At 38.4% G+C, this 18,349-nt stretch overlaps 1 protein-coding gene across 1 annotated transcript in view; it reads left to right on the top strand.

Moving 5' to 3' along the window:
* Positions 1–18,349, top strand: part of ME1 (malic enzyme 1) — a 185,934-nt gene that overhangs the window by 132,552 nt on the left and 35,033 nt on the right. Inside the window, exon 7 of the mRNA XM_074861959.1 lies at positions 11,118–11,227. Within this exon, the coding sequence (XP_074718060.1) occupies positions 11,118–11,227 (110 nt within the window). The remainder of the gene's footprint in view (positions 1–11,117; positions 11,228–18,349) is intronic.

The raw sequence follows: 18,349 nt of genomic DNA, 5'->3' as shown, positions 1-18,349 counted from the left end.
CTAGATCTAGTTCTAAAGACATTAATGTAAATGAAAGTGTGTTTGACACCAAAAAACTAGCCAAAATACTACCCTATTCTATCCTTGATTTCATTGTCTCATTATTTACATATAAATTGTCACACTGCAAAATTTGCCTTGCCTAATTGGAGAAGGAATAGGTCTTTGTATTATGTCAGATAATTAATGCTCTATACATTGTGTAGTTAGTTAAATTTTATCATCCATATTCACCTAGAGTACTGTATCCAGTTGTGCCTTCCCCAGTACAGGAGAGACATAGGGGAGAGTGACTAATGAAGGACCACTAAGATGATGGACTGGAGCACTTCTCCTGTGAGGAGAGACTGAGAGCTGAGTCTATTTAGCCCAGAGAAGCAGCAGCTCAGAGGGATCTCATTGCTGTGTACAAATATTGGAAGGGAGGGTGTAAAGAAGACAAAGCCAGGCTGTTTATAAGCGGTGCCCAGTGACAGCACAAGAGAAAATAGATAGAAACATTGCTTAAATGTAAGAGAAGTTTAAGCTTAAGAAAAAGCTTTTTACTGTGAGGGTGACCGAGCATTGGCACAGGTTGTCCAGAGAGGTTGTGAAGTCTCTGTCTCTGAAGATATCCAAAAGCTGTCTGGACGTGGTCCTGCATAGCCTGCTTTAGCTGACCCTGCTTGAGTGGTGGGGTGGATGAGATGACCTCCAGAGGTGCCTGCCAGCCTCAGTCATTCTGTGATTCTATGATATTCTGTTGTAATATTCACAGTTCCTCAAGTCAAATAGCATTCTGTCTAAATAATGTTTTGAAAATAGTAAGCTCCTTCTTCCTTAAATTGTACATTCTCTGTTTCTTTGGTCTAGCCTCCAATATGCTTCTTTTCTCAAGTGTAATTGGTGTTGCAGGTTCATAAGATACTTTAATGCCTTAAAAACACCATCAAGAATTTGGGGAGGGAGAAGTGTGTTTCATAAATGACCAAACAGTACAAAGATTATGGATTGTATTTAATCTGTCAGAAATACTTTAAGTATTGCTGTTACCAGCCTCCATTTCACATTTCTGCCTTTTAACGGTCAAGGTGAAGGCTGTCAGTGGTAGAAGCAAGATTTCCATGTGTTCATTATACCTTAAGTAGCAGGGGAAAAGAGCAGATGTACTGCCCCAGGCTTTGGAATAATTTGGCTTTACAACTGCATCTTTTATTTTAGAGATAATATCTATAAACTCATACAAATATAATCAAATGCGTAAGCAAATGCAAGCATCTTGTTTTAACCTCCTAAAGCCACTTAACAATCTTTAGGATCTGGCAAAAGATGCAGTATCTTTTCTGAAAAAGGCATTGCGTTTGCTATAAATCACTCAGGCCTGATTCAGTAAGGCGTCAAAGTATGCACTTCAGTTAAAGCAAAGGAATAATCCTGTTGATCCATGCTGGAATTCTCATATTTTTAAGTTAAATACCTTAATAAATTAGCTTTCATTGAAGTATTTTTAAATGCTATTAGACACAGTTAAATACAGTTGAAAAATTATTATGAAACTTTCTGGTGTAGAATTGGAAAGTGGGGAAAATTAGTGTCTGGGCAGTGAAGATATGAAGGTTCATTCTAAGAAAATAAGATGCAGATTGTATAAGCAAAATGCCACCTTAAAGTACACACAGTCAATGCAAATCTAATTTGTGCAGTCAAATGGGAACTTTTACCTTTTCCAAGTGCAGCTCTCATTTTAATACAGAAATCAGAGAACTTGCCCAGAGAAACATTTCATGTCCAGACTTAGGAATCCAGGCTTCTTGGAGTAGATGGTTCCACTAATCACAGTAATTATGAATAGTGATATATATACCATCTTAGAAGATCTATAGAGGACTCCCCTGTGACAGCCGTATGCTGTATTTGTTGACCACTGTTGAAGTGCTGCTGTATTTATTTCTTTTTGATAACTTTCATCAAAATTTAGAATATCAGAAGTGTTATTTGTAAAATATGCAGGTGCATGCAACACAGGGAAAACCTTTCTGATGCTTTTCTTGGCAAAGTAAAATTCCTGACCGTCTAAACCAGATAGTAATAATCATTGACTTTTTAACAAATGTTTAAAGATTATAGTCATGAAGTGACCAAGAGATACTCATTTGAAACCATATTCATGTGATTTAAGCTGTGTAGGGTGACTTATGATACAGTGTAATGTATTTTATATGCTTTTTTTTGATAACAGCAGTTCTTTCTTGGTTTAGTATAAAGCCGTTTAATTAAAATAAAAAAGTAAGCTCAAAGGGCTTACTGAGGACCCCTCTATATTTTGGGAGGGCAAGATGTGACACACACCTTTAGCTACAGCTAAAGATTAATGAGGGATAAAGCTACTCAGTATTTCCAGCTGAGATGGATTTCTTTCTTAATTCTCTGTTTTTCTGATTTAGCCTGCTCAGACACTTGACCAATCCATCTGTTCAGTACCCTTCCCTCTCTCAGCCAAAAGTGTCACAGTGCCAAGTCTCTAAAGAACTGAAGAGACTGAAAAAAAAAAAAAATCTCAGATGATCTGTCTCAAATCTGCACTCATCTCCTTTAAGTGAATATAAAACTGAAGGTAATTTGAGATTGTTCTTTGGTCTAAGTCACAGTTAAAGCAGCTAAGTGGTAACACTGGAAAAAGCAGTAGAATAGCTAGGAGAGGTAGAATTACACTTTCAGGCTCCTGAAGTTTTACTTTTGACTTATGTGGGGTCAGGATCAGATAACAAGTGAACCAATACAAATTCATGAGAAAACATCACAGTAATTCAGTTTGTTGTTTACTTCAAATCCATATGGAATGTTTCTTTTTAAGGAGGAAAACTACCAAAAATTTACAATATAATTTGCTTCCTCTTCAGATTTAACCTGAGCATTAGCCAAGCCTGCGCACCTCTGCATTTGTGGAAGTTTGTGTGGTATGTTTTTTTCATGGCAGTGATCTAGTCTGCTGGGACTGATGTTTGTGTATGTCAGGGACTGAGTGTAAGAGTTTGGCTTGTGTCTGACTTTGTGAAATTTCAAAAGTATAATTTATTTGTATAACATGCATTATACTGTATCTCAGTACTGTGTCATCCAGCCACCTTCCTGCTGAGGGGACTGTTTCACAGTGGAGAGGAGGCAACTTGATGCAGTCCACCATAGGAAATAAATTTTACAGCACTCAGTTCAAGAACTTACGGAAGAGAGAGGTGGGTTTATGTTAACAGAATCTCTAAATGAGTTTATTTTACTCAGTCAGTCTCACACCTGTGAACTCAAAGCATCAGCATGTGTTCACGTGGTCTGGCCAGGATGGCTCGTGTGTGACACTGAAGGCAGAAGGGCCCTGGCTGTCAAGTCCTTTGTACTTTTTCTGGGGTCCTGGTGATGAGTGGTCATAAACTTGGTTTTATATGGATCTTTTATGCCTTTAGGATCCAACAGCTATGCTGGCATGATTATTTTGCCCCAGGATTTTGGTTACTCCAGCCTCCATAAATTTTAGGCAAGTCTGCTGTCCATTTGTGTGTGTGTCCTCATATTGAATTTCTTCAAACTGTAATATGACTTCTTGCTGTGCCCATAGGATAAGGAGTGACATATGTGATATGCTGTGATAGTGTATTGCTATTGTTACTCTTCTGCTTTTGTCAAGGTGCAGGGTCCTGGTCCAGGAGCTGACTGTGCTGTGGCCTTGCCAGAGCTCAGGCCTGCTTGTCTTGATGTAAACGAGACTTCGTAATTTTCCTGCAGTTAACTTTGTTCTTTGTTATCCATGTGTGTGCCACTGTTTTCACCTTTGTTTTACTGCTGCTTTCAGTAGTGCATACGTTTTCATTCATACTTCATTCATACCAGCCTTTGTGTTTCTGTTACAAGACTCTATACATGTGCACTGAAAAAGTCAAAGTTATGATCAAGCCCAGTTCCTGACAACATTGTTGTGTGAAGTCCTTGAGAACAAATAACTAAATCCAAAATAAAATATGAGTATTTTTGGAACAAGAAGAAGTGAATCTTTACAACAGTGGTAACTTACAATTAATTATTTCACAGCCTCTCTATTTTAGAGCCCTGAGACATCTGATAGTTAATTCAATAAGCTATTGAAGTAGAAGAAATCTAGTTCAGGTTCTCTAGTGACCCTCAATATTAATCCTTTAACAGTACTTTGAAAATGCACACAAAATTAGAAGTGTTTTCAACTTAATGTTTCGGTAGGATGGACTTCTAAGACTTCAATTTAAAGAGATAGTAGACCTTGCTACAGAGTGTGATGCAACCAAGGTGATTAAGAATTAAGTTAAAAAAAAGACCATCCTTTTCTTGTAGTAATTGTTTATGTTAGTATACCACAAAAAGCTTTCTATTTAATCACCTTTTTGCATAAGAGAAGACCTTTAGTAAATAGTGGACAGAGAATCTGGTTTTGCTTCTCTGCTTACCAGCAACAACTTCTAGGACCACCAACCACAAGACCTTCCTAATTCAGCACTGCTCTGCTTCTAAGCCTTGCTATTCCCAAGGCCTGCAAAATCCAACAGCAGTGATGTTGGCTGGAGCTAAAAAAAGGGGGAAATTATGAGCCATCTCCAGCCCATTCTCCTCTCTACTCCTGGGATAGAAAGGCCATAGAGACGAACACCAAACTGGTTCTGGAGAGGGAAAGAGCAAGCAGAGGAGTGTTAGAAACACTGGAACAAAGCAAGGCTGCACTGCAAACACTGTAGCACTGTGGTTGTGCCAGGAAATAGTAACATGGAAACTTTTTGTAGAATTATGTTTCCTTAAGGAGAATGTGAATGAAGCAAGGGTCTGCTGCTGGTACTAGGGTGGGTGCTAAATGCTGCTGTCTTCCCTACTCCCATGCCTAGTCTGGATATGTGCTGAGCTCATCGGGGCAAGGATTGGTTTGGAAACAGAAAATGGCTATGAAAAATACTGCTAAGAAAGTAAGTGTTTTCTGTAGATAAAATAAAAAATGTCTGCCTGCAGGGGAAAAAAAAAAATAAAATAGGGTCATTCATGTGGAAAGCAGAGATGCTGACAGTTTCTATTAAGTTCTTTAAAAAATATCTTCCTGTGAAGCGTGTCCTGTCTCCAACTTTCTGATCCAATTCAGGACAGAGAGAGAAAGTTATCTGTAATTTAATTATATCTCTTCTGGGAAGGTATTTACATTGTAGCACTGACTGGAGCTGAGTACACCTTGGACAGATTTCTGTCCTGTGCAGCTGTAGCACATCAGGGTGTTAGACAGGCAGCATGAATAGTACCATCTGCTTCAGAGTGGCTGCAGTGCTTGCTGGAAGGTTTTTGATCTTGGCCACCTTTTTCCACAGAACATATATGTAGCAGTTATTGTGGAAAACTCTCTCCCTGTCAGTCAAATTTGGTTGAACTTAACCAGCAGGTTAAAATTGTGGTGGAAGAGGTGCTGGGTTGGATACATGACCTCATTGCAGCAGTTTGGTTGCTTTATGAAACGAAGTTAAAGGTACCTTGGGGGAGAGCAGAAAGAGAAGGCATCCATGCTGTAAGAGCTGTCAGGAGGGAAGGTGGAAAGGCATCCTTTCATGAAAGCTGAAAGGCACAAAGAGGAGTTCACAGCAGTGGCCATATCTGTTTTGAGCAGTGGGATGTATGGAAATGAACAGCTTACAGCATTTGGAGTGGGGAGGAAGGTGATGGATTTCCACATCGTCCTGATGCACTATAAATGGTTCTGGCTGGTGGAGCGGCTGTGTGACGCACGAGGCAAGGGAGAGAACGCCAATGTTGCTATCATTTTGGTTTTGCTCCTGCTTAGGAATGGGTGGCAGCAACCACTTCTGATGGTTCCCAAGGCTTTTTCAGTTCCAGGCCCATATGAAGAAAGCAAATAGTCAAATAGGATTTTGGAAACTCTAAAAACCTAAAAAGCAACCACTTGTTCCTTTAGGAAGGTTTCCAAAACAATGGCTGGCAGTAAGAACAAATGATCCAAATATATTTCCAGAAAAATTTCTTAGCTGTACAAGTAAGCATGGATTTTACTGATCATATGGTTTGAATTCAAAATGATGCCCAATCTTTTATAGCTCCCACTGGATTCTTGAGGGTTTTCCCTGTTTGAGGTTCTTAAGAGCATCAGGTTGCCAAAATGCTAGTACTGTATATTTGAGATGGTTAAAGAGCTGTGGACATTTTTCTCCAGCCTGTTACATAAAGATATAATCTGTAGAATGATTTGAAAGATTAAAATTGTTGTCACAGACAATTGAATATAAATTTATTTATAAATGGGGAAAACTAAGCTAAGACTGTCACACAAAATATGTCGCAAATTGGGAGAAGTGTTTTCTGGCAACCATGCATTATTCAGTGAGATGGTTCTTTTTAATCCATTATCCAGCGTTTGCCTCCCATACTTGACAAATCTGATGTTGCATGCTTGCCACCACTCTTGTCCGTATTTTCTGTCCATAACAGAAGAAGGAAAGATGGCTTTGAACTTCTGTCCAGTTGGATCCTGATTCAGGCTGGAACAGGCTTGTATGACTTGGAGCAGAAGACTAAGATCCAAGTACACAAAAAGACATGGGTGACAAAACAGGATTTACAAGGAAGAACAGTGATCTGGATTATCACTTTCTAGGGATGATTTATGTACGTTTAATCAGCTACCACAGGGAGAGATCCCAAACAGGCGGAAGAGAGGAATTCACGGCTACAAAACACTTGCCTGCAAGAATCCAGCAGTCCTAGCCAGGCTACTCAAGCCAAGCTATTGCTATTAGAGAAGTGTTTTCCAGAGCAAGAAAATAGTTAAGAATTCACTAGGGCATTTCTTATGGTTGCACACTGAGGAAGAACGTCTCCTAGACTTTAATTTGTTTTCTCAGTTTTGGATAATCTAGGACTAGAGCCATCATTTCTTCAAGTGTTCTGGTTAAGACAGTTGATGCCCACTGGATAGGTTCTCTCTTCCATTTATTTGTACCATCTTTCAGTATGTAGATGCATGTTAGCTATGTGTTTCTCCATTTCCCCAGTTATCCTCTATGTATCCTGGGGTCAAGAGTAGTGATAGCTGGAGAAATGCTGTCTCTGTTTTGGGCAAGCAAAGATATGTTGTATGTGACTCATGATTGCAGCATTGTAACCACATAGTCCCATGACTATTGTTGGAGACACATTCAAATTAAAAGGATTTTAGGTTACATTTTAAATGTGTGTGCCTTAACATTTCAAATAGGAAAGTGAAATTCTCCTAAGGTATATGATGATCAAGTTCAGCTGCTTATATAAGCAGTACACAGGTTAACACCCTTATTTCACACTTATAAAATATGGAAAAATATCTCTTGCAGTGTTTTCTGTCATGACAGTTCCTTGTGAATTTGCCTGCTAATCTTCTTGTCCTGCCTGCAGCTGCTGGCACTCAACTGCAGGCCTTTTGCTTTTAACATGCCCCCTGTAACAGTCAACCACAACCATTCAATGGTGGTTTTAAATATGATGATTTTGTTTATAGCAAATCTCAGTTACTTGCTTCTGGACCTACCCGATCAGTGTCATCAGATGAAACTCAATGAAGTCAACCTGTGCTGTATCTGTATAAAGTGTTGATGTTTTAAGATTGTCACATTTTAGTATAGCTCTACACTTTGTTTTCTCTTTGCATAATGTTTGAAAGATAATATGAATTACAGCACTGTAGTGGCCCACAGTTGCTGGAATTTGAGTGGTTTGGAAGGCACAACAGGATTTGATGACTGGACATGGGCCAGCAATAAAGTGCTTGGTTCCCTTCTCATCCAGCAGTCACTTGTCTACCATACCCACCTATGAAGAGATGCAGTTCCAAACTGAAAATGTGCAATGACGATAGGGTATGAGGTACAGAGACATTCTGCTTTCATGAGGTCTGATTCAAATAGTTTCCCACAACCTAAAACTGTCCATCAGAGTGCGATAGGGGTGGAAGGTTATTGCAGAGTGATATGGAAGAGCAAGCAGAACTGAGCTGTTGACTGTGAACATCATTGTAGGTTTTGGCTCAACTTCCTGCTGTAAGTGATTGCGATAGTAAGATGTGGAAGTCATAGAAGAATTGATGGCTGTTTTGGTATGTTCACTGCTTCCAGAACCATGTGGCACCTGTGTAGCCAGTTCATTATTGCAAGGGGATTTTCTGGAATGCCAGAGGTTAACTATTCTGTATTGCTTCATCTGTATGTCTCATCTGTTAGTGGTTTTGACAATGGGAATACTCCAAGCAGAGAAACACTGTGTCATTTTCTTGTCTATCTTGTGTACCCAGTGGCTGGATTTGATTAGACATTTTTGAGGATACAGACCTCAAACGTCAGGAATCTTATGAGGTACTACTGGTCGTGGGCAACACTGAAGTCTCAGGTTTTTACCTGGGTGTCACATATAACACTTGCAATGAAAAGGAACGCTGCTTACAAATTTTCTACCAAAATCTCAGAGGCACAGAATGAGACTGCCTGCATTTTTTCCATTTCAATTAAACAGCCATGATATCTTGCTCAGAGGTTTAGTATAGATAGTATGCCCAGTTTAGGATGAGTATTTTCTATAGGGGCACTGATTTAATATAATTCACAGGGAGTTTTGATCCGTGCCTACAAAGGCAATGCGTAAGAAAATGGAGAAAAATCAAATGCAGATGAGAAAATGGAATGTAATATATGGTAAAATAAAGAAACAGACTTTGACTTAATGACATCCAAGAAACGCTTGTAACCAAGCTCCAGGATTCCAGAGTGTTAATCTCATTAGTTTCATATTATTATCCAACCGTCAGCTCCTGGACCCTTATGGTATCACAGAAATTCATGTCAGATACTGAATCAGATAGAAATTTAAATTAATTATTGAAAAGTAGCTCCGGTTTTGTATTTGAACTTAGTTGTGATTTACTGTACTGAATTACTGACTTGCCAAATTCTCTTTTAGTTGCCTGTCATTATGCTGCTGAAGAAGTCCAGGTTTTTCCATAAAACCTGAGGTTGTATTTATTTTCAGCAGGGATTACCATTCCTGCCAGTGGAATCCCAGTAGTTTTGGCTAATTGTAATATGGCTGTAAATATGTGATTTCCATGGAAATTAATTTAGTCACAGGAATTTTTGTCCTTTTTTTATATATTGATGGGTTCGCTTAACGTGGTTGCCAAACACATGTATGGCTTAAAGAAAAGCTCGATTAACATTAGAGTAGATTATTTTTACTGAACTGCTCAGTATACATATGAATTGCTTTTCTGGATGAAGCAGGAACTGCTTGACTGTCTCTCTTGGATTTGTGCTGTTAGCAGATAAGGAAGAACCTCCTTTAGCTCAAACAGGACATGTGCTGTTGAGATCTTGCCCTCTTAGACCCTAATGGTAACAATTGCATAGCAACACCTTAATGCAATTTTTTTTTTAAAGTTTTAATCAAATCGTTCCTTAGTCTGTGCAAATTGCCATTAGGTTTATGTAAGTTTAAAATACTTTTTTTTAAAGAATTTTTCTTGTAATATTATTCCACAGTGGGATAACATTTATGTGGTATTTCCAGATCCAAACTTATACAGACAGTTTTAGCACTAACCCTATATTTTAAACTTTTTATGTTTTACTTTTTTTTTTCCCCATGTGAGATTGACAATATTCAAGTTATGGGGTTTTTTTCCCTGTTGCCAATATGCTGTGAGCTTGAATTCAGTCTTTACATAATTTTTGTCTAGAAATGTTTTCAGTGGTTTCTGGGTTTTTGTGGGGTGTTTTTGTTTTAAGAAAGTATTTGAAAATGCCATATGGGAAGCAAGCAATCCAGAGACAGTACTATTATGAAATGCATCTAAAGACTGGAGGATGCATAATAGTAATATTAAATTAATTTAACTTTTTATTAACTTTCATTTTAGGAGCAACCTTATTGGCACACCAGGGCAATTTCTTACTTGTTAGGTATTGGCATATGAGTCTAGTGCCAGGAGTCTAGAGTTTCCTTAATTTTTTAAGAAAAATACTCTTGTGTTCCTCTGTTCAATAATTTTTAGCTGTATTTGAGATGCCTTATGCCTGTTGAAGTCACATAGGCGCCCACCTATACTAGAAAAATGCTGCTGTTTGCTCCCTGCTGGCAGTGCAGCCTTGGTACGCGGTGGATCCAAGGCAGCAAGGTAGCACAGTAAATTGTTTCCAAGAAATTTAGTGACTGGCATTAACTTTGAGACTGTTATGACAAGGTTCATCAAAAGTTACTTACCTATGCTGTTCAACTGACTTAGATAGTCATATCAGCTAAATGATAGAAATTGTTCATCTGACGCAACTGCATACTATATTTTCAAAACATTGTATAGAGATTTTGAAGTACTATAGGAAATGTCAGTTTGAATTGTTTCATTAGCTACACGGATGAGAAAACATTGAAATGGATGATAACATTGTTTCTCAGCTTACTGTTTGAGAAACCTCTACTATTCATATCAGAAAATCAGTTTTGACAATCCAGTGAAACAGTAGATGTAAGAAATGTAGATAACCTAATTTCTGCATATACCTAAAGTTCTAGTGTATGTTAGTCAAGTGTAACTCAATTCAAATTTGCAGCTATCATTTTACTTCCTTAAAGTGTTCTCACATGCTTATCATTTGTCTAGATTTTCTGATCAATACCTCTTTTATAATAAGAACGGTTGAGCATTGCGTTGTCAGTGTTATCATTCTACTGACCTGCATAATGACAATAAAATAAAATCGATGTTCTGAATCTGTTAGCTTTTTACTACCTTCCTTATGGGGTCATTTTTTTTGCTCACTACCAGAATTGCTCAGCGAAGACTTCTGTTGAGATGTCTGCAGAGAGATGAAGGCCTTTTCCCCTGATCTGTTATTCTTAACTTAGAACTGAGTAAAGCATATTAGTAGTCTAATTATGCCTTCTAGATAATTTATATGAATGTAAAGATACAGGATATAACAGAAACATATTAGTAGATGTATAAATCATATATTATGCTTGTATTCAAAATCTGACTGCAAATCTTAATAGCTTTTTAATATACAGTTATGTATTATTTTTAATGTAATGCACATTTTTTGTCTTTCTAGGTATGGCATGAACTGCCTCATTCAATTTGAGGATTTTGCTAATACTAATGCATTCCGTCTCCTGCATAAGTACCGTAACAAGTATTGCACTTTCAATGATGACATTCAAGGTAACAGACTCTTTCTCTTCTCTTCACTCTTGTGATGCACACAAGCCAGAAAAAGGAGTCTTAACTGATGTACCACAGGGAAAAAAAATGTATCAGCTTTCTTGTGATATTTGAAGATGTTCAGTACGGGTCACATTTTGCCTTGGTTTTCCTCAGCATGTGTTTCTGGTGAGCTGTCTTTGCTCTTAACCTTTCCCTTTTCATTTATGCCTCATGCTTTATTTAGATTTTAACTCTTCAGGAGTTTTTTTAATAGTTTAGAGTGTGAATGGCTTTCCCATATAAATGATTAACTTCAGATCTCTGGGCAAATGTCAAAGCTCAAGCCTGGACTATACTTCCCTCAGTTTTTTTGTCACTGCAGTGACAACTGCTCCACTGTTCCTCCATGTGACGGAGCTTGCTTGGTAAATGTCAAACTGTATTTCAGTTCTTAAACTGACAACTCAGTTAAATAGCCTTCTAATTTTCCTTGCAGTCTCAGGGCTGCATTCAATTTTAGAGGGAAATTATCCTCCTGACTCTGCTTTCCCATCTGAATCATTTGTAGCAGCTGGCAAAAGGAAAAGATCTAGGATGGGAAGTGTCAGAAAGGGGGATACCCCCAGCACTCAAGACAAGCAGGCCTGAAGTGGCGGATGCTGCTGCTTGGGTTGCCTTCTTTCCTGTCAGAAAAAGAGCACTAGAAAATAACTTTCGCTAGGGCAGTAAGTGCACTGGCTCCATCCTTGCGAGGAGACTAAAGTCAGACAAACTGTTGAAGAGATGCCCAAGGAGGACCCTGGGCACCCAGCTGCCTCTTATCCCTTCATGTTTCCTTGGGTAGATGGAGATCCTCAGCAGTGACAGGATCAAAAATGGGAGTTTAACTGTCTTCATTTCTAACAGTTTGCAATGACACTTTAAGCCAGGCATTAGGAGCTTGAGTTTTCCAGAAGTCATTCTTGAGTCATTCTTGGGACCTGGGTCTTATTTCAGGGACTCAACACATCATGGTGGATTCAAATAGCCTGTATCTTTCTGATGTTAGGGATTTGGCTAGCCACATGAACTATGTTTCTGTCACAAGCCTGGCTGAGTTCCTGCATCTGAAACAGATTATGGAGGACAAATTCCCAGATGGGAAATAAACTAATTATAAAATGTCATTTGCCTTTGTAAAAAGCATGTTGCTTCTTACCCTGTAGGGTCTCAGTGTAGCCATGGCTACAGCAGTCCAATACAGCAGACCAAACAGCATCTGGAAGTTTCCCTACTTGTTCAGACACCCAGCTCCCACAGGGAATTCTCCTTCCTTGCAGGACGAAGGTCCTCGCCCCAAATCAGAAAGAGACTCAACTAGAAGGTAGTTTGAAGGGAAGTTTTTAGCAACAGCATACCAGATATGGGTAAACTAAGCTGAGAAGGTCTTCTGTGTCTCTAGATGCATTTTAAAACCACTGCATTCTCTCTCATGCACCTTAGAAGGAGGTGACTTCACATTCAAAACTGTTGGAAGATATCTGTTTGACTTTTGGCTGAGCTGCTGTAGCAGCTATCGGTCTTCCTTAGAAGTACAGCTATGTGCAGTCTTTTAATTTATTCAGCTTCTGCAATCTAATTTGTGTTTGTGGGTCTTTTGATATTTTCATAAACGATGTCTGGGACTTTTGTGTGATCTCCATCCTTAATGCTTATATAGCTTCCAAGAGGTGAAAGCGGAGGCATTGAGTCTGCTCTGATCTCTGTTGTTTGTCATCATATCCCCATAAATACTTTCAGTATCTTTTTCTGTAGGTTGTCATCTTCCCCTATAACGTGGCAGTGGAATAGCCACAGCCCAAATATAGATCTAGTGATCTTTTCTCCCTCGTTCTATTCCAGCTTCAAAAACCCTAAGGATCTTTCACTTGACAACTTTAATGAGGATAGATGGTGCTAACTTCTTCAGCAATCCTTAGAGATTTTCAGTTTCTAAGTGGCAGGATTTTTTCCAGGCTACTTGAAAGAATGGCCTTCTCTGCATGCAAGTTGTGTTTTCTACTCCTAGAGCAGTAAAGCTGACAAGTAGTGTCAGGCCAATAAAGGCAAACAAACACAACATTGCATCTGATTTGCCATCATCTTCTGAAGATAGTGCTTACATGATAATTTAAACATAGTTCCTCCTGGTCCAAATATTTGTCAAGCCAAAGCTACTTTAAGGATAGAAAGAAATTTTTAATATGTTTCATGGAAGGGCTTGAGGCTTTTTTCACTGCCATAGGATATCCAGACAAAGGATTCCTATATATCTTAGTAATGCAATGAGGACCTTTAAGTACCTCAAATCTAAAAAAACTTAATATACGATCCTGACTTCTGCCAGGCACTATAAAAGATAGAGAAAATATGGGAAGCTGAATACCCATTTGCAAGTAGTAACTTGGAGAAATGCAGTTGCCTTCTGTTAGCTCACAGCTGTTTCAAGGTGTCAGCATGCCCCTAACTGATGCCATTGCAGAGCATTTGGAAAAAAGTATCTACCAAAAACACTGATCTTATAAAACCACTAAAGATGGGTCATTAAGGGTCACCTGTAGATATATTCAAGTATTTCTGGAAACAGTTTTGTCTCCATCCTGGCTACAGCATGGTCACATCCTTTACTTTGGAAAAAGCTTTGTAACCTTTTCTACGTCCCCTCTCTGCCCTCAAGGAATTGGGGTACAAGGGTGAACAGGATTCCGACCAGCTGCTATAAATCTGTATTGGAATAATAAAAATGCTCTTATTTTATCAGTCTAGAAAGCATCTTTTTTGGATGGGTGGTGAATTTTTTTCTCTCTGTGATTATGATAATTTCTTCATATTTATATTTTCTAAATATTTTTTTACAAACACAATAGCAATAAAGTTGCTTTAGGGAGAAAATAATCACTTTTTTCCTTGGATTCTTTTTTGGTTTTATTCTGGCTGCAGATCAGCTTCCTGCTTTTTTTTTGTTTTTCTTCTCTGGAACGTATAGAATATGATTTTTGGAAATGAAAACCAGTGAAAGCCTTAGGTTCAAAACAAATACTTTAATCTGTTTCTCTCTAACTATTAGAGAGCATTTTCCAAAATTGAGGGGGTTTTGATCATAATTTCCTATATGGGAGAAATATTAATTAATATTGTAATGTCAAGCTTCACCATATTTAGAAATACCTGAATTAGATCAGGTTGTTATCTTTGCTCATCTCCAATATATTTAGGAAGGAGGAATCATAAGGACAGGGTGGAATTTTCTTCAAGATATGAGACCTTTTTTTGTTTTGTTTTGTTTTGTTTTTTTCTCTCCAACCCCTGCCTGGGGATGGACCAATGCCAGAAGAACAACTGGGGCTTGTGTTGCCAAACAAAGCTGTTTATCAGGGTGGAAGATGTTCTCTGCTTGATCACCCCTGAAAAGAGTCAGGGTTGGGATTCATGGTTTAGGAAACTGAAAATCCCCTTGGAGAAAGTAACCTGTTTCCTTCCCTGCTGCAGGGATGTTGAACAAATCTCTTAAGATCAGTTAAAGAAGTCCTAGGTACAAGTCCAGTGTCTGAAATCCTGCTCATGGGTGGGATTGGCTTGGGCCATACCTGCCTGCCCTTTGTCAAACCCAGCTGGGCAGAGCAGGGTGCCATAGTGCTCCATTTCCACACCCATCTTGGTTTTGGTGTGTCTGTTGAAAGAGTTTTTTCTCTTCAAGCACAGTCAGTGGCTTAAGGCAAGTTTGCATGTCCTGGTAGCCATGCATTTGTTTTACATGGATCTCTCAGTGCTTATCATGGGGTAGCTGGTTATAGCCATTGCTGTCATGGATAGATTTGAAATAGTGTCATAAATTTCTCTAGCCTTGCTGCCTCTATGCAGGTCAATTATTTCAGTAATTTTAATTTTTTCCTCACCCCTGTACTTTAAAATTGTCTCAGTTGCCAGTGACAAACTTCTGAAGTATAAGCCAATCTACATAAAATAAGTGTTTCTGTATGCAGTATAATACTGTTTTTATTCTAGTGTGGTAGCTCTATTTCACTGTGCCCACAGTTGCAATGCTTTCCCCCATTATGGACACAGAGCCTGTATTTTATGCCAACAAAAATATTTACATGGAGACATTGCACTGGATTGGAATTAACTTTGGTATCCATCATGACCTTAGATGTCATTACTTTTTAACAACTGTGCTGTTTAATTGCCTCAAAATTTTGTTAAAAGAAACAGACATAAAGTAAAAATGTAGAGCATATATAATTTAAGATTATTATTCCATCTTACCTGTGTGGTTTGATTTAAAATATATTCTAAATGTTCAGCAGACTGCCATTTGAATAACTAGGAAAATTATACCTGGAAGTTATGTTATGACCAATTTAACGTTAAGTCAGTGCAGTTCTCAGAAATCAGAACTTCTCTATCACAAGCATTCTTATTTTTAAGATTTAATTATTTTTAATATTAACATCAGAAACGATACATTTGGAACCTGGAAATTCCAGTTCTTGAAATCAAGCTGTAAAGAAGGTTTGGGGTTTGTTGTTTTGGTTGTGATGGGCGTGGGGCTTTCAATTCATTCTCTGACAAAGAATTTGAAAAATGTGATGTTGAATGACATGTAATAGCTCATAAGTTGATATCATATATCTCAAATTCTGATATTATGTGCAAACTGTAGAAAACCTCTTTCATAATATGAAGTGGCATTTGCTTCCAGGTGAAACAGACATTGGGATTTTTAAAAGAAAATAATAAAAAAATCCTATTAAGACACTGTAGGGTTGTGTGAAGTATATTTTCTTCCATACTCAGGATGTCACATCTCTGTTACTCAGTGGTAAATTTACATTGAAATTAGTATGCTTTCAAGTAAATCCCAAACTGTAGCTTCAGTATACATGTATACATCTGTATACATCTGTATATATGTGTATATACAGGTATGTGTATGTAGAAGTAAGTATTCCTCTGTTTCATTTTTTGCTCATTATAGGTTAAAAAAAGAAATCCATTCTCACCATGGTCCTGGGCAATCGGCTTCTGGTGGCCCTGCTTGAGCAGGGGGGTTGCACCAGATGACCTCCCAAGCCTCAGCCACCCTGTGCTTCTGTGTATCCCTTTTCAAATACACCAAATGGTTGCTTTTGTGAAAAGGCTCCATTTCTCCTTCACTAGGGCCTTTCCCCCTCTTTGCACTGCCTGCCTGCTGCAGCTGAAGAGTGGGGCAGTGCACGTACAAAGCTTTGAAAAAGCCCATTCATGTCAAGGAGAAGGAGCTGCCATCTCGTAAAAGAGGGTCCTTTTGAACTACCCACAGCCATGGCATTTGCCTCACTAGCAACTGAGATTACACCTTTTAGGTAGGATCTTTACTCTCACCTTTTTTCCCAATAAGTGCAGGAGAGGGATTATTGTTTTCCTGGCACTCTGTGCAATGTTATTTGGAAGACTGTCCATGTTAACATGTGATTTCTATTATGCTGTGTATTGAGAAATATGAATTTTACTTTTACCACTTCCTAATCTTTTAGTCCAGAATGAATAGCTCAGATTTTAGTATGTGCTGCAGGAATTTCTCCCCTCTTCTTGTTTCCTAGCTTTTTAAGATGAGGTAGGGAAGATGACATAAAGGAACTACTAATACTTGAGAACAAGTTTTATTTTTTTTTAAATTTTAAATAGACAAATGCTTCAGTGCCATTTCTTGCTAATTTAAATTAAACTGAATTCAATAAAAATGAAGTTCTCATTCCTTATGTTTGAGGACTTTTTCCCCCCTCTTTTTCTTTAATTGTTGTATCTGCTGAAAGAAGATTCTATGCTTCAAAGCATTTATAATGTGCCGACCCCAAAAGGCCGTGGTCTCTAGGATTTCCTTTGACACGTTCATGATCAATTGTACAGTTTGCAGTAACAAGTAAGGCTAAAGAATCTTGGACAGAAAACAAAACAGAGACTTGATAAAGAATAGCATACTTTGAAATTTCACATCTACCATATTTTTACAAGATATGACTCAGTTTCCTAGAAAACTATAATGAAGTGTTTGCTGTCACAGCAGCTGGCACTGCTTTAGAAAAATATCATTTGTTAAACTTGCTGTGGTTATTCTAGAAATTCGGGGAAAATAGAATTGGTTTTCAAAATCATGTCTGTGAACAATGTCTATCTTATTCCCCACACAAGGGATTTAACCTGCCCTCTGTGGGAGAGGGAGGCGAAGCCATTTCTCTCCTTCCTATAGTGATGACAGTCGGGAAAGCAGCAAAATTCTGTTTCTGCTTCGAAATGTCCGTGAGAAGTGGTTAGGCCTTGGCAGATGCATGTGAATTGCATTTTGATTCTTTTTGAAAACTCGAGTCAGTATTCAGGGTGAAATTTAAGGTCATGCTGTTAGTCAGCAGTTCCGGTTAAACAGATCTGCTATTCACGCTGACAGTGCCCCCCTTTCAATAGGAAGGAATAAGGGAAGCTGCTGACAAGGAGTGATGACAGCCACTGCCAGCAGCAGTGATAGTGGGTTCAGTAATCTAATAAACTGGTTTATTATGCTTTTTAGAGGCAAATGGCTGAATAAAACCGATGTGGAGTACTTTTAAAATACTGTTTTTAGAGCAGTTCTGTGCAAATCATGATTTTTGAGAAATGCAATATTTAAGCCTTTATATATTGCTGTTATAACCTTTGTTCTGAATCACCCTCATAAGGAACATACAGGTAATGATAACTCACATCCCACGTAAATAATCAATGCAAAATGTTATAGACATTCCATGTAGTATTTTGTTCATGTTTCATATCTCTTTTCTTTTTCCTTAAAACAGAAGATGGTATTGCAATAAAGCTTGTAAAAGTACCCCAACTGGTAATATACTTAATTGTAGTCCATTTTTCTGGCTAACAAACTTAGCAACGGTACATCAGCCATGAAGATAAACAGGATCCCAGCATTCCCATGCATTAGAAATTTACAGTGTTTCATCTTGTCTCTGTCACCAGAAAGTGGCTTGAAAGCCAGCTTTCCCGGCTCTCTGAGAAGTCCTCTGATGAGGGCAGGGTGCTGTGGTGGCCACAGCTTCTGTCTTCAGGGCCTGGAAACAGGACCTTACAGTGCTCCAGCTCAGCTTTCCTTTTCAG

Source organism: Strix uralensis, chromosome 3 (genome assembly GCF_047716275.1).
Source record: "Strix uralensis isolate ZFMK-TIS-50842 chromosome 3, bStrUra1, whole genome shotgun sequence".
Taxonomy (NCBI): domain Eukaryota; kingdom Metazoa; phylum Chordata; class Aves; order Strigiformes; family Strigidae; genus Strix; species Strix uralensis.
The sequence above is the reverse complement of the archived record's forward strand: the minus strand, read 5'-3'. Positions and strand labels throughout refer to the sequence as shown.